Source organism: Ambystoma mexicanum, chromosome 8, assembly GCF_040938575.1.
Source record: "Ambystoma mexicanum isolate Mex_15411 chromosome 8, UKY_AmexF1_1, whole genome shotgun sequence".
In the NCBI taxonomy this organism is placed as follows: domain Eukaryota; kingdom Metazoa; phylum Chordata; class Amphibia; order Caudata; family Ambystomatidae; genus Ambystoma; species Ambystoma mexicanum.
The window spans coordinates 1038910982-1038923840 of record NC_090929.1 but is presented as its reverse complement, the minus strand read 5'-3'; the positions used below and the strand labels follow the sequence as shown (position 1 = coordinate 1038923840).

Genomic DNA, 12859 nt, shown 5'->3' with positions numbered 1-12859 from the left:
TAAAGCACTCCATTGCTTCCCGAAGCTAAGTCTGCACTCAATAAATACCCTATTCAGAATATAATAGTCGTCTCCACGATCTTGGAATGTCAGCTTTGATCTACGTTGTTTCATCAAATCCAGATTTATTCCAATCTCTACTCTTCTATGTTGCCATTTTTCACCCCCCTCCTCTCTTCTGGGACCCAAACAATGCCCCCTTCCCCGGTCCTACCTCAGCACCCTAATCGTACATTTCCTCTACCCACAACATATATTCTATTTATTTATTGTGCATTTCTAAGGCGCTTCTACAGCAAGTAAATTGTGTTTCAATGCGCAATTTGGGAAATTTCAAAATGGAATCCCATTTCAAAATAAGGGAGTTTTGCTCATTTTTTGTTGAACACCCTTCGATGAAATAACATATTCCTGTTGGCTCAACCCTCCACACTGTACTGTTCTGGACCACTCCCACACCCCTTCTGTCTGTTCCTGAAGGTGGTCAAGTAGGTTAGGCAGGCAGATGTTAAGCCCCCCCCTCCAATTCGCAATTTTTGCAGGCTTTGACGTATTCCCAGCGAGTGGGTGTCCCACCACCTAGTGAATGAGCTGGAAATGGCTTTGTAAAAGTCTGGTGAACTGAAACTCTGTGCAGCTGGGTTTGTGCATGCATGCTATAATGTGCATACTAAGACGAGCTGCATGCCCTTCATATATGTCTCTGTCGCAGTTGCCTGCATTCGACCAGGTGGTGAGATTGGAAATGACATGTACAAGCAATTTTTGTGCGGGGTTCTTTTCCCTAAGGTTGCTGTTGTTCTCGGGTACACACATTTGTGTTTTGACTCATCGGAGGGGCTGCTGCCGCCTGTAAGGCAAAACTATGAACATGGGAAGTGGTGAGAAGGAGATGGTATGGGGAGAGCAGGAGGTAGCACATGTATGTTTACAGGTGTATTATGCATTTTGTCCCACCCACTGCACACCCGAGTTGGCGGGAGATGTTGGGAGCGGTGCTCCTCTACTTTTTTTTATTACGTTTTACTGTTCCTATACTTTTGTTTGGAGAAAAAAAACATTCCCCAATAGTTTCGGTTTAAAATAAAAGAGTACGAAAAAGTTTAAACTTGCACTTCTGGAACATGTTGCTAGAGGTATGACGTTCCCAGGGGTGTTTGTTTTTTGCTATCGCTTCCTTGGGAATACGAACTTGGAACTTGCTGGACCAGCTTCACCTTCACAACACGTTGAGCTATCTTAGAACTGCTGGATTACTCTTATTTTCTCAGTGGCCTGCTTTGGACAAAGTCCGTTGCCCAGCCCCATCGTAGCCCTGCTGAGGCACTAATCTGATTGTTTCTTTTGCATTTAAGCAACTTAACGTGAAAATACTGCAGACCCAGCAGTACGTGCAGTTGATGGGTTGGTGGGAGGAGTGGCTTTAATCTTTAACACACCCCTTAAGGTGTCAATGGTGGATTATTAGAAAGGGGAGGGAGCGTAAAGTTGCATGCTGTGGGGAACAAGAAATGAAGGTAATGGGGGTCATTTAAAATGCTTTCTGATTCACTTTGTTTCTTTCAGCCTTTACACAGTGGTGGGGGTGCAATGGAGGCAAGGCAGGACACAGCTATTGGGTTTGTATTGCGCTGGGAGGGGGCAGGGCAATGGGGTATGTGGGGAGCTGTGGCGGGACATCAGGGAACATAGTTCCTCTACTTTATTTTTGTTCACTTTGACCAATGACTATAGGTCAGGTGATAGCTACGGGTTTCACCATCGACAAACCTCTAATCCCCTCCCAAACCTATCACACGATACAGTGTTTGTGATATTCTCTGTCACCTCCCCTAGCTGAGATCACTTGGTGGGGTTTTTGCAACAAAACACAAATCTGGGGAGACTTCTCTTTGACCCATGGCCCTCGCTCCTTTCCTTGCTCCCTTAAACTCTGCCTTCTTGGCGGGAGAATGGTCACTCACAGTCTTGGGGGTTTTGGGTGCTCTGTGCTTCTTTCATGGCTTGGTGTCATGACTTGATTTGCCTTTGTAAAATTCACCAGGATCTTGCACATCTCCTACACTGCTCTGGTGAAACCTGACCTCCCTCTGCACTCCTGTCATCTGATGTTGGGCAAGGTGTCAGATCCTTTAGATCGCATTGGGCCCAGCAGCTCTCATGCTTGACCCCTCAGTTAGAATGTTGGGACCTTCCCTGGTTGCTCCTCCTACTGCAAGTTGGGAACCCCCCCGGGAGCGTTGGTTTAGACCAGCCCGTTTTCCTGCAGCCCCTTGTGTCTGGTCGATGTGTTGCAGCTGGTGAGTGACCCGCTCCCAGATGAGACTTGAAACTTGTGCTGAAGAGGTTGATACCCAGACCATGTGAGCCATCGTTTAAAAAGCATGGTGTTGCTGGAGCATATCACAATGAAGAGGACAATAAGTGAGCTTCAAGCTTTCTGTTCTTCTGGGCCTTGTGGAGAGTTCCATTGTGACAGGATGGGGCTAATGACTCAATGCAAGTTTGGCCGGTTCCATTTATATCAGTAAACACGCATCTCTTGTTACTTTGGTACCCAGTGGTTTCATTGTAGAATATTCATCACTCACATTTTTCGTTGCAGAATATTAATTTCTAAGAAATTCACCTACAATATATAATTCTTATAATTTTGTCAAAGAGGTACAGAGAGTACTTTTGGGAAAGGGGATCATGTTTTATGGACTAGGGGGAGGGCTGGTGGTTATTACGGGGAAGATGTAGGTTTCCTCAATGCATTTTCCTGTTGCTCTGATTTTAAAAAAACAGTGAAAATTCAAAAATAAGACATTTAGGGTAGAAAAATGCAGGCATAAAAACACATTCAATCATTCATTTCTTTCCCAGTTCTAACAACTCATTGGCCGGGCACGTTTGTCAAACAAAGGTGAGGGTGACCCTTAAATTTGATCTGGATGAGTGTTGCGTGTATAGTGTCTAGAGTTTACTGCCACATTGGGGCTCATTAAAGGGTTGCTGGTATCCCGCCAGTCATTCTGGTGGGATACTGGCAACCCTGCCTTACCGGGATATTGCGGGGATATTACGAGCGGTGGAGTGGCGGTAAGTTATCATTCCCATGTACTGAATAACCGGCACCGCTAGTAACAGTGCTGGTGATTCAGGCATTTGTTTGCTGCTAGGGACCTGAACTCCCAGCAGGTCAGGTCTGCCGGAGAGATCTGTGGGCCCCACCGAAAACCTGAAGTGTGTCGGTCCGGTAAAAATACCAGAGCCGAATATTACCAGAATTTCTTCATGACCGGCACACTTGTAATGAGGCCCATTGTCTTCGTTTCTCAAACTAGATGAAGCTATGTGAATAGTAACTCAAGTACTTCTGTCCAATGGTGTACCTGTTGGTATCCTGCCACCTAGTGGCACTCCTGGAAATTGCTTTTCAGAAGTGCGTTAACAACTACAGAGGTGGTACTGTCTTTGGGCACTTGCATATGTGCAGACCCAGGGTGTCTAAAGCATGTAAATAAAACCAGTTTGCTGCCCAAAGCTGGAAAGTATACCGAGCAGGCTGTTGATACCAAAGGACGGTGATCGCCCATGGTAATAAGAGCCTGCCCCAGAAATAGTCCACCTGAGTCACCGTAAAGGAAACATTATCTTACCCTTCTGCTCATGCTCTCTCGTACTGCCAGGCTTGTCTTAGACAGTTTATTGGCTGAAAAGAGCATCTTTTTTGGCTTGAAAAAGCCCAAAACAAATTGCTTAAAAATACATGAGAAGAGGACCCCTCAACATACAATATGCCTTTAAGAAACGATCAGATCATATCAAAACAGACTTTGTATGGGAGAGAATAAAGAAAGCTTGGTCTCTTTTACGCAAACCAGACAATGTACCAGAAACTCCACAGCCTTTGTGCATTGAACAAGCTGCACCAGGGAAAAATAAAGAAAGAGCCACACATGCGCACGCGCTTACACATGCATGCGTACACATACACACACACACCCCAAATACCTCATTATAATTCTGGTGGTCTGGAAATAAGGGTGCCGGTAGCAGCGTAACGGCACACTCTCCGGACTGCCAGACTACGATATGCCTGCAGGTGCTGTTGCTCCAGATAGGTCTTACCTTCCGGAGACACCGGCCCCTGCAGGCATGGTTTTCATGTAAGCACTGGCGCCATTAACAACGGTGCCGGTGCTTCTGTGTCCCCATTCCGATGGGGACCTATGGGACTCCACGGGAATGGGTAATTACACTTTCTGCCGCCTGATATCCTGGGTCGCCGGGACTTGTCCCGGTGGCACCCGGATATCATGCGGTGGAACAGTGTTACGAGTTCCGCGGCAACCCGCCGGTAGCACCAGTGGGTTACCGCCATACTCACAATGAGGCCCAATATCTCTTCATAGAACCCGGGACTGGATATTTGCATAAAAAACCAAGAGTATTGTGGGAAAAACAAATGGTCACAATTTAAAATGTGAAACATGTCTGATAGTGATTCAGCAATAAACCCTTTTGAGCGTGTAGGGGAAGTTGGACTCTGCTCTTTTCACTAGTCACCATACTCACCCTAGCAAATAAATATCTACAAACTGCAATGCATATATACCAATGTGGGCAGCTTCTCAACAGTATGTGCGATTTTGACAATTTCAACATTCAGCCTCAATCCTGAGTCTTCCGAAGTCGTGCAGGCTGCCAAAGCTTGCCCTGAGAATATATCGGGGAGTTTCCCTGTCTAGCCTCTAGAGGCTCAGGCAGATCTTTGGCAAGAAAAAAGTCTTGTTCCGGCCCATTTCCTACTCTGCAGGTAGCCCTACTGTGTAACAAACCTAGCACAGCATGTGGTTAGTGGGTGGCATTAGTAGCACAGGGAACAACCATCCCACCCCTTAATGGGGGTTGGTGGGATTAACACCGGGAGCCTGCCAAGCTGCAGCATGGTATGCAGTTCCCTGGACGTCTTCCATAGTCCATATGCCTGAAAAGATGTGTTTACCCGAGGCGCTTTTACTGGGTGGCACTGAGCAAGAGCAGGAGTGCTCCAAGCAGACAATGGACCCCCCTGCCCGCTAACATAAACCAACTGCACATAAATAACGTGAAGGTGGCAGTCCTTTCAGCGGGAGGAATGTAAGCAGACTTCTCTCTGCGCGCCAGGGCCCAGATCCACTCTCTATTTCCCAAACATTGGCTTACCTTGGTGCCTAAGTGGCAGGCACTGGTTTCTAGGTTTACGCGTGTTATGACACCGCGTTTATAATAACTTCGTACTGTGTGTCTGTTCTGTAGAACCTGCTCTCAAGTAAGACATTTGTGTTTCCAGATGACTGATGGAAAAGTTGCACTGGAAACGTTGCCTTTTCCAGTGGAAAGGAAAGGACTCGAGGTTGACGTGGGCGTATGGCCGAGGGGGGTGGGCTCAGCACCAGGAGGAGAAGGCATGTCACGAACGTACTCTTATAAAGCCATGGTGGATGTGAAGTGAGCGGTGTCTGATTGGTCTCCGGTGAACCCCTTCCTTCTATCAGTCATCATCTCTTCAAGATGTGACGCAGAAAGAGGTGAACTCATAGCTGTAAAGTCTGAAGGTCGGGCTTCTAATCCGTTCTTCTCTCAATTAATCACATTCTGATGCTGGCAAATCATGCCATTTCCCTGTGCTCCTCCAGACCCCTTCCTTATCTATCAAAACTGATAGCGCCCAGAAGTAGCCTCCAGGACAGTTTAAAGCACTGTGTATAAAAATGGTCAATTACAAGGTTGCCTGGCACCTTTTTTGAGCATCTTAACCCCACCTCCTCGCACGCACTCTGACCTCTGCCATCAGCACGCCCATTGATGATTTTATGGTACATTAGCAGCACGAGGGTGTGCTGCAGTCAATCGGTTGGCTCTGAAGGCAGGCCTTAACTGACAAAGTTGGGCACACCCCGAGCTGTCCCTTTGCCTGGGCTAACTTCCCTTTGCTTTTTGTAGCTTGGTTTTCTTTCTTACTATTTTCCCAACTCCCGTGCGGTTCTCTACTGCTGTCTCTTTCCCCTTCCTGCTCTTCACCATAATCCCTTTCGCGTCTAATCATGGACATGGAAACGAGCTTTCCGTCTGTGCTTGCAACGTACCCCTGCCGCCATCTTGCTGCAGATTCAAACGTCTCTCCCTTTACACCCCATGCTGCGCCAAGTACCCAGATAAGCCCCCGCCTCTTCCCCTCAGCTAATAACCCCTCTCACTACTTGAAACTCCCATTTCCGCTCTCCCGACTTTTCCACCTTTTCATATTGTGATGTAGTTGTTAGCCCCAGCGGGAACGATTGTCCTTGCCCACGATTGATTGCGCTCCCTATAGCCCATCAGAGCAGGAGATATACCACCTGATACCAGGCGCCAGAAACCTAGGTAACAGCTGAGTGAAGCAACAGGCCCTTACCTTGAGCTTCAGGCTATTAACAGGCCCTAAGGCTGCATTGATGCTATGTGTTTCTAATAGGGTTCACGAGACATAACTTACTGATCAAATTGTTCCAGCCAAAAAATGTTTTATTATATTGACTTTTTCTTGCAACAAAATATTCTTTGAAAATGTTGATTTGTACTAGTGTTATACATCTTCTATGTGGATGAGGGTCAACAACCTCTCACATCACATACCCAGCTCTCCTGAAACCCTCTTACCTGTCTCCTTTTTACTCCCCATATTACTCCCTCTTTCAGTTCTTCTGACGCTGCTCTTAGCCTTTTCTATTTGGTGCACCCCTTCTCCCCCCAACCCTTGATTAAAGCAGCACTCAAGTGTGTTACTGTTGCAAGTTGTTGTATATTCTCCTTAACGTTTCTTTTGGATCTGGTGAAATGCTCAGTGAGTTTAAACACGCCGGGGTGACCCATTGGTTAAAAAAAGAAAACCAGACCTTAACATTGGCCAACTATTGGTTAATCTCAAATTATCCATTCATCTCAATGGTGAATGATGTTCTAGCAACCGAGGAATGGCAGAAGTCCATGGAACACCCATCCGATCCAGTAAACACATTCAGAATTCGCATATGGAATTTGTAATCTGAATCCACAGTCCAAATCCATATTAGGAATTTACATTCGTAAGCGTGTCTGTTTCACGTCATCGCCACCTCCCTAGTTGTTTACCTTGCTTGGTGAGGGACAACTAGCCTGGCCTGGTAAATTTCCTGAATCCGGGAAAGTTGTGCTATCCCTACACTCACACACATCTACACACCCACACAGGCACACCAACACACACACCCAACCACCCAATTCTTTCCGTTCGCCAGGGAGACCTTGTTGATTGTGAGATGAGCATGACACTAAAACATGGATGTCCTCTCTGGATACACAATCTCCAAGTACACTCAACAGGAAACAGCTAGAAAGATTGTGGAACACAGACAAGGGTTCCTGCAATGTGTGTTCATAGACACTTGGCAGGATTCCCAGCATGCCTTTGTCTATCCTTTACCGAATTCCCTCTTTGTTCTTCAACCATGTGTCAAAAATCCCCCAAAATGGCATAAGTTGCATTGTATAAGTCCACTCTAAATTACATTACTATGCACACCCGAACTATAGATACCTTTTCTGAATATTAAAACGTTTCTATCTTGAGCTTGTCTGTTCCGATTTTTTAAATATTGGAGGCATCCACAAGTTTCACTTTCAACATGAAAAGCATTCATGGAAGTTCACAGTTCTGGCATGTGTGTTCAGCTGTGGCGAAAGTTATTTTGCCAAATTTGATGAAACTGCATGGATGTGGTCCAAAGTTACACAGGAACATTCTTTCACACTTTCCTATGTAAAGTGTCTTCTAACCTTAACAATGTTGTCACTAACCCATCACCCTATTGTATATATGTAGAGTTCCTGCGACTTTGTTTCCAAAATGACATAAGCCCATGTGCTATGGAATTTGGCCAACTGGAAGCCTACTCTATCAACCTGGTCATTGCTCCTTAAACCTGCCACACCATCAAAAGACAGCACACGGTTAGCGCTTTGATCACATTCATCCAAAAATGCACATTGTGAGCTGGACATTGCAGGCAACAGTTGAGACCCAATTTATTCAACACCATAGGTTAATGACCAGCAAATCTTCCCCCGAAAAAGCAAACCAATGAATGGCAACGTTATATGTTATATTGGGATTAGCTGCACTGTCTGCACAAGTACAGTTGTGAAGACCCAGTACTAATTCTTCTTGAGTAAGATCCTTCCTAGTGAATAACATAAACAAATTATTGTTTATATGTATTACTATAAACTACCAAATAGCATAGAGCGGATTTCATGCTTTTGATAATAGTTTTCTTGTTTGACAAAAACATCTTTTTCTTGCCTTACTAAACCAAACAAAACCACTGGTACGAGATTCAGGATGTCGCTTTTTCCTCTAAAAGTGTGTAGTTGCATGGCCAGGTCCACCTCAAGGACCTTTGTGTAAGTAAGGGGGATTAGGAATCAAGCAAAAGTTGCAAAGATCAGCGGGCCCCGAGGCGTGGGGGTCACTACCACCTAATATAGGTGTGCCGTTGTAGGGGGCGTATTGCTGAGTCCTGATATAGATAGCAATTTAGGATGAATACTTTTCTTAGGGTTATCATTGACTGTAGGGACAGTGTTTAAAGTGAGAAGGGTAGGGGGTTTAGAAGGATCCGGAGGATTTTGCTGGTTAAGTTGAAAGAGTTAATGGGGGTCATTATGAGGTTGCCGGTCCGGAAATAATGGTGCCAGTGAATCCGACCTCCCCATACCCATTGGGCCTCATTACACGGTAGGCGGTGAGCCATGGCGCTATTAGCGCCATGGCTCATGCCGGTAAAATACCGGCACCGCCTTGGCGGAAAGGGGATTTACCGCCCCATTCCAAGGTTGGAGGGGCGGTAAATCCCCTTTCCGCCATTGCCCTTCCCCATTCCCATTTCTGCCCCATAGGGCTCTATGGAAATGGGGAAGGCGCTAATTACGGCACCGCAATTTTGCGGTGCCGTAATTAGCTCCGAGGTCCCTTAGCGGGTTGGATTTTAACGCCTGCAAGAAGCAGGCGTTAAATCCTCCAACCCGCAAAGGGACCTCGTAGTACGGCGGTAAGGGTTAACGGTCACCGTTGCCATTAACGGTGACCGTTAACCCTTACCGCCGTCCGTGTAATGAGGCCCATTGAGTCCAATGGGACTCAAATGGGAATGGGGAGTAATTATTTCCAACGCCCAGCAATGGGCAATTACAGGGACCGCTGGGGCTGTAATGCCCCGGTAAGTCCCCATTGCTGGGCAGCAGAAAATAAATGACTCCGGCGGCAGCTGTGCTGTTTTTACCGGCACAGCTACCGCTTGACTCATAATGAGGCCCAATGTTTACAATGGAAAATGAATGAAAGTGATTTAAACCAGGGTTGACCATGTGGTCCTCTTTGGAATACATTCATGTTATTGTAAATTAAGCTTCTATAGGTGCCTTAGTGTCAATCTCCTTGAAGATTCTTTTGATCTTTTTTCTGCAAAAAAATCGATCTGAGTCCGGACAGAGTTCAACACAGGGCCAGTGGTGGACTGGAAACCAAAAGAGGCCCTGGAAATAATGTTCAAAGTGGCTCCATATTACACAATTTCAGCAAGTCCAGCCCTTTTCCTATGTGAAAATGTGGAAATAAAATAGGTTACCATACAAAAGAGGCCCAATGTGCAGAGGCCAACCGGGAATTCTCCAGAGTTCCCTATAGGCCAGTCCACCCCTGCACAGGGTTGAAAGATACGGACTAGGTAAGCTCTAAATCCACCAGTCTCCTGATAAGCTGTCATTGTCATGCTGGGCGTAAATCAGAGCACATTGACATGCACAACGGTGGCATGCAGCGTGGGGTGAGAAGAGACAGACATAGGGGCTTAACCGCATATTGAGTGGTGGTGAAGGCAAGGAGGGTGGAAGGTGGCAAGGATTAGGAACTTTCCCCAAAAAGAGTACAGCCCCAGAAAATGGCAGCACCCCAAACCCATTGGCATACGAACACAGAATGCAGGGTGGAAGGGAAAAGGTGGCAGAGTCCAGAACGGCGTTGCAACAGCAGCATAGTGCCTGATTGATTGTTTATTTGTATAGCGCCTATCCACAATGTGTTACATAGAAAGAAGCAAACCTTATTGCTGGTGCGACTGAGAGCTGGAAACTCCCATGTCTGCCTAAACAGTGCCTTCTGGACATCAGCAGCTTTGCAGATTGGCTGCGTGTGACATCTCCTTTTGTATCTGGGATTTGTATTGATAGAGGTGTTGCTGTACCCAGAACACTTTTCAAGAGGAGTAATAATAACCTGAATTGCACAGAAGTGCCTGCAGTGACTGGTAGCTGCCCGGCCATCGCTGGTACATCAGCGGCTGCATCCCTGTCTACTGATCCAATCAGGTTCATCCTCTATTGCCAGCATCCTTTAAATGAGCTCTGAGTCATTACATGATGCTCTTGCGATAGGATGAATAAAGGCAAGGAAGCAAAGAACAGCCCCAGAAGAGGTCCATCCCTTCTACTGCACTGTGATACAGACAGGGCACCCCTTGTATGCCAGCCCTGCATTGCCTGTGAGAGGCTTTGGGCCACAGCCCAGTGCATGGGTGCCAACCTTTGGTTTTTGTTACAGTCGCAGACATTCCCACACCGAGTGAAGGAGGGAGCCATACACATCCCCGGGACAAAGAGCATTTTAGAGCACAGTTTGCATCAGTAATTGGGAAAAAGCCCTAAGATTTTCATACAGGTCTAAACATATAACATTTTAGCAACAGTCGCCTAACCTGCTGAGCTGTCTTTCCTCAGCATTCTGCTGATGGATCTCCACCTTCCTCCTACTTGTTCTGCTCCTGCCAATCAGCTTTGGCCTTTCCACCTGTCTCCTTCCCCCTCCTCCCCACTATTAAGACTCAGGTTGTCCAATGATGAGGTGGCCTTTCTACTTGCAAGTGAGCGACACTTACTCATTTTGCAATATGCGTGTGAACACTTCACTGAGCAAGTGTAACCTGTTATATGATAACAGGTGGCCCCAGTATGCACTCTTGAGGGATACAACAATCCCAGAATACATTTGTGCACGTGCTGTGTGACACACCGGGCCACCCAGGTTGTCACAGACCATGTCGTCCAACTTTGATGTTCACAGATTTTCAATGTCTAGTCAATGATAGGCTGATGAGTCATACTTACAAATATAGTATTCCATGGGTGGGCCTTCCACTAGCCCGAATCATTCAATATTAGAAACTTTAGACAAAAAGCAGACAAACGACTTCAGATTGTATCGATTCGTTTCAAAATATATTTTCAGAAGATAAATGTCATGAAAAAAAACAATAATTCACCAAAATCAATGGTATATGTACAAATGTAAATAAACACACGTTCTTCTCATATGTTGGTCACATAACAATCATGAGTTGTGTTATATGTTCCACACAACTACACTAAGCACGATCATAGACACCATTTTTTGACACAATTTGTAGACTAGTGTTAGTTCATTCACATCTAATAAGCTCCACTAGAGATGTAGAAATTTCCAACACGTTTCGGATTTGTTCTAAATCCTTCTTCAGGGCCTTAGAGCCTATTATTCCTCATTCATGTGTTCCAACTTGCGTGCTTGGATGTGTACCTTAAAGGCAACACACAGAGGCTTAAGTCAAAGAGAGAACTTCGGCAATAGATATTTAAATGGTAATACGTCCTGGGTGTATAAAGCAACTAACCTTAATTCGTCATTCTAAACACTCCACTGAGCCTCAGTCCAGCAGGAGAGTTAGAGGCCTTGTTTGTTTTTGGTCAACCGATAGAAACGCATGGAGAATACCCTTAGGGGGGCCGCGGTTCAAGGAGTACAGGGTTAACTGCCCCCTCTGTCCCTCTGCAAGTGAGTTACATTAGCTCATTCCTCAGAGGTCTGTGAAAGATGCAGGCTGCGAGTACTCACGTGCGCCTCATGGACGCACTCAAGGCTGTCAATCAAAGCACATGTGCACACAGTTCTTTGTTCATCTTTTCTGCATGTACCCTCATCCTGAACAGAACGAAATATTGCTATGTGAATTTTCCTGAAATGCATTGTCTGTTTGTACTTGAAACTACCCTAAGTATTAAAACACGCACCCCCCCCCCTCTTTTCTTCCAGGATGCCCAGAAGGTTACCAACACTGGGGGTAACCAGGTCGATGGGGACTACAAGCCCACAGACGAGAAGGAGGACGTCGTGCTTAACGCAGAAGTGGGATGGATGACCTCTGTGAAGGACTGGGCAGGGGTCATGATATCAGCCCAGACTTTAACAGGGAGGGTCCTGGTAAGTGGCATTCCTCAAGACTGCGATCGGAACCCCCTTTAGATTCGGAAGAGCTGCTCCTGAGGCATAATATGTGTACATGTCTTCGTTTGGAGTGTTTTGCTGGTAGGCAGGAACTGAATGGCACAGCTGGTAACTTGTTTTATCTGGACAGAATGTAGGGCACACTAGCATGTTGAGTGTAAGCATGTTGAGCTCCCAGGAACCATACTAGACACTGAGCCTCATTACAAATCAGGCGGTCCAGAAATAACGGTGGCGGTAAACCGTCGCCACCGTTGTTTCCATGCTGGGCGATCACAACTCCTGCAGGCGGGAGGTGATGTTCCCACCAGGTCTGACCTGGCGGGTTTAACACCGCTCGCCTGCAGGCGGACGAGGAAACACCGGCAGCATTACGAGATGCTGCAGTGTTTCCATGATCCCCATTCCCATTGAGTTCCAGAGGACTCAATGGGGATTAACACCATTCCGCCTCCGTGATTCCCGGGAAACCGGGGTTGTAATGCCCCGGTAATTCCG

General features: G+C 46.3%; 1 protein-coding gene across 12 annotated transcripts in view; it reads left to right on the top strand.

Annotated features, from left to right (window-relative positions):
• KCNMA1 (potassium calcium-activated channel subfamily M alpha 1) overlaps positions 1-12859 on the top strand; it is a 1925602-nt gene that overhangs the window by 492563 nt on the left and 1420180 nt on the right. For all 12 annotated transcript variants that reach the window (XM_069610985.1, XM_069610992.1, XM_069610991.1 and 9 more), the window contains exon 2: positions 12170-12337. In XM_069610985.1, coding sequence (XP_069467086.1) covers positions 12170-12337 — 168 coding nt within the window. The remainder of the gene's footprint in view (positions 1-12169; positions 12338-12859) is intronic.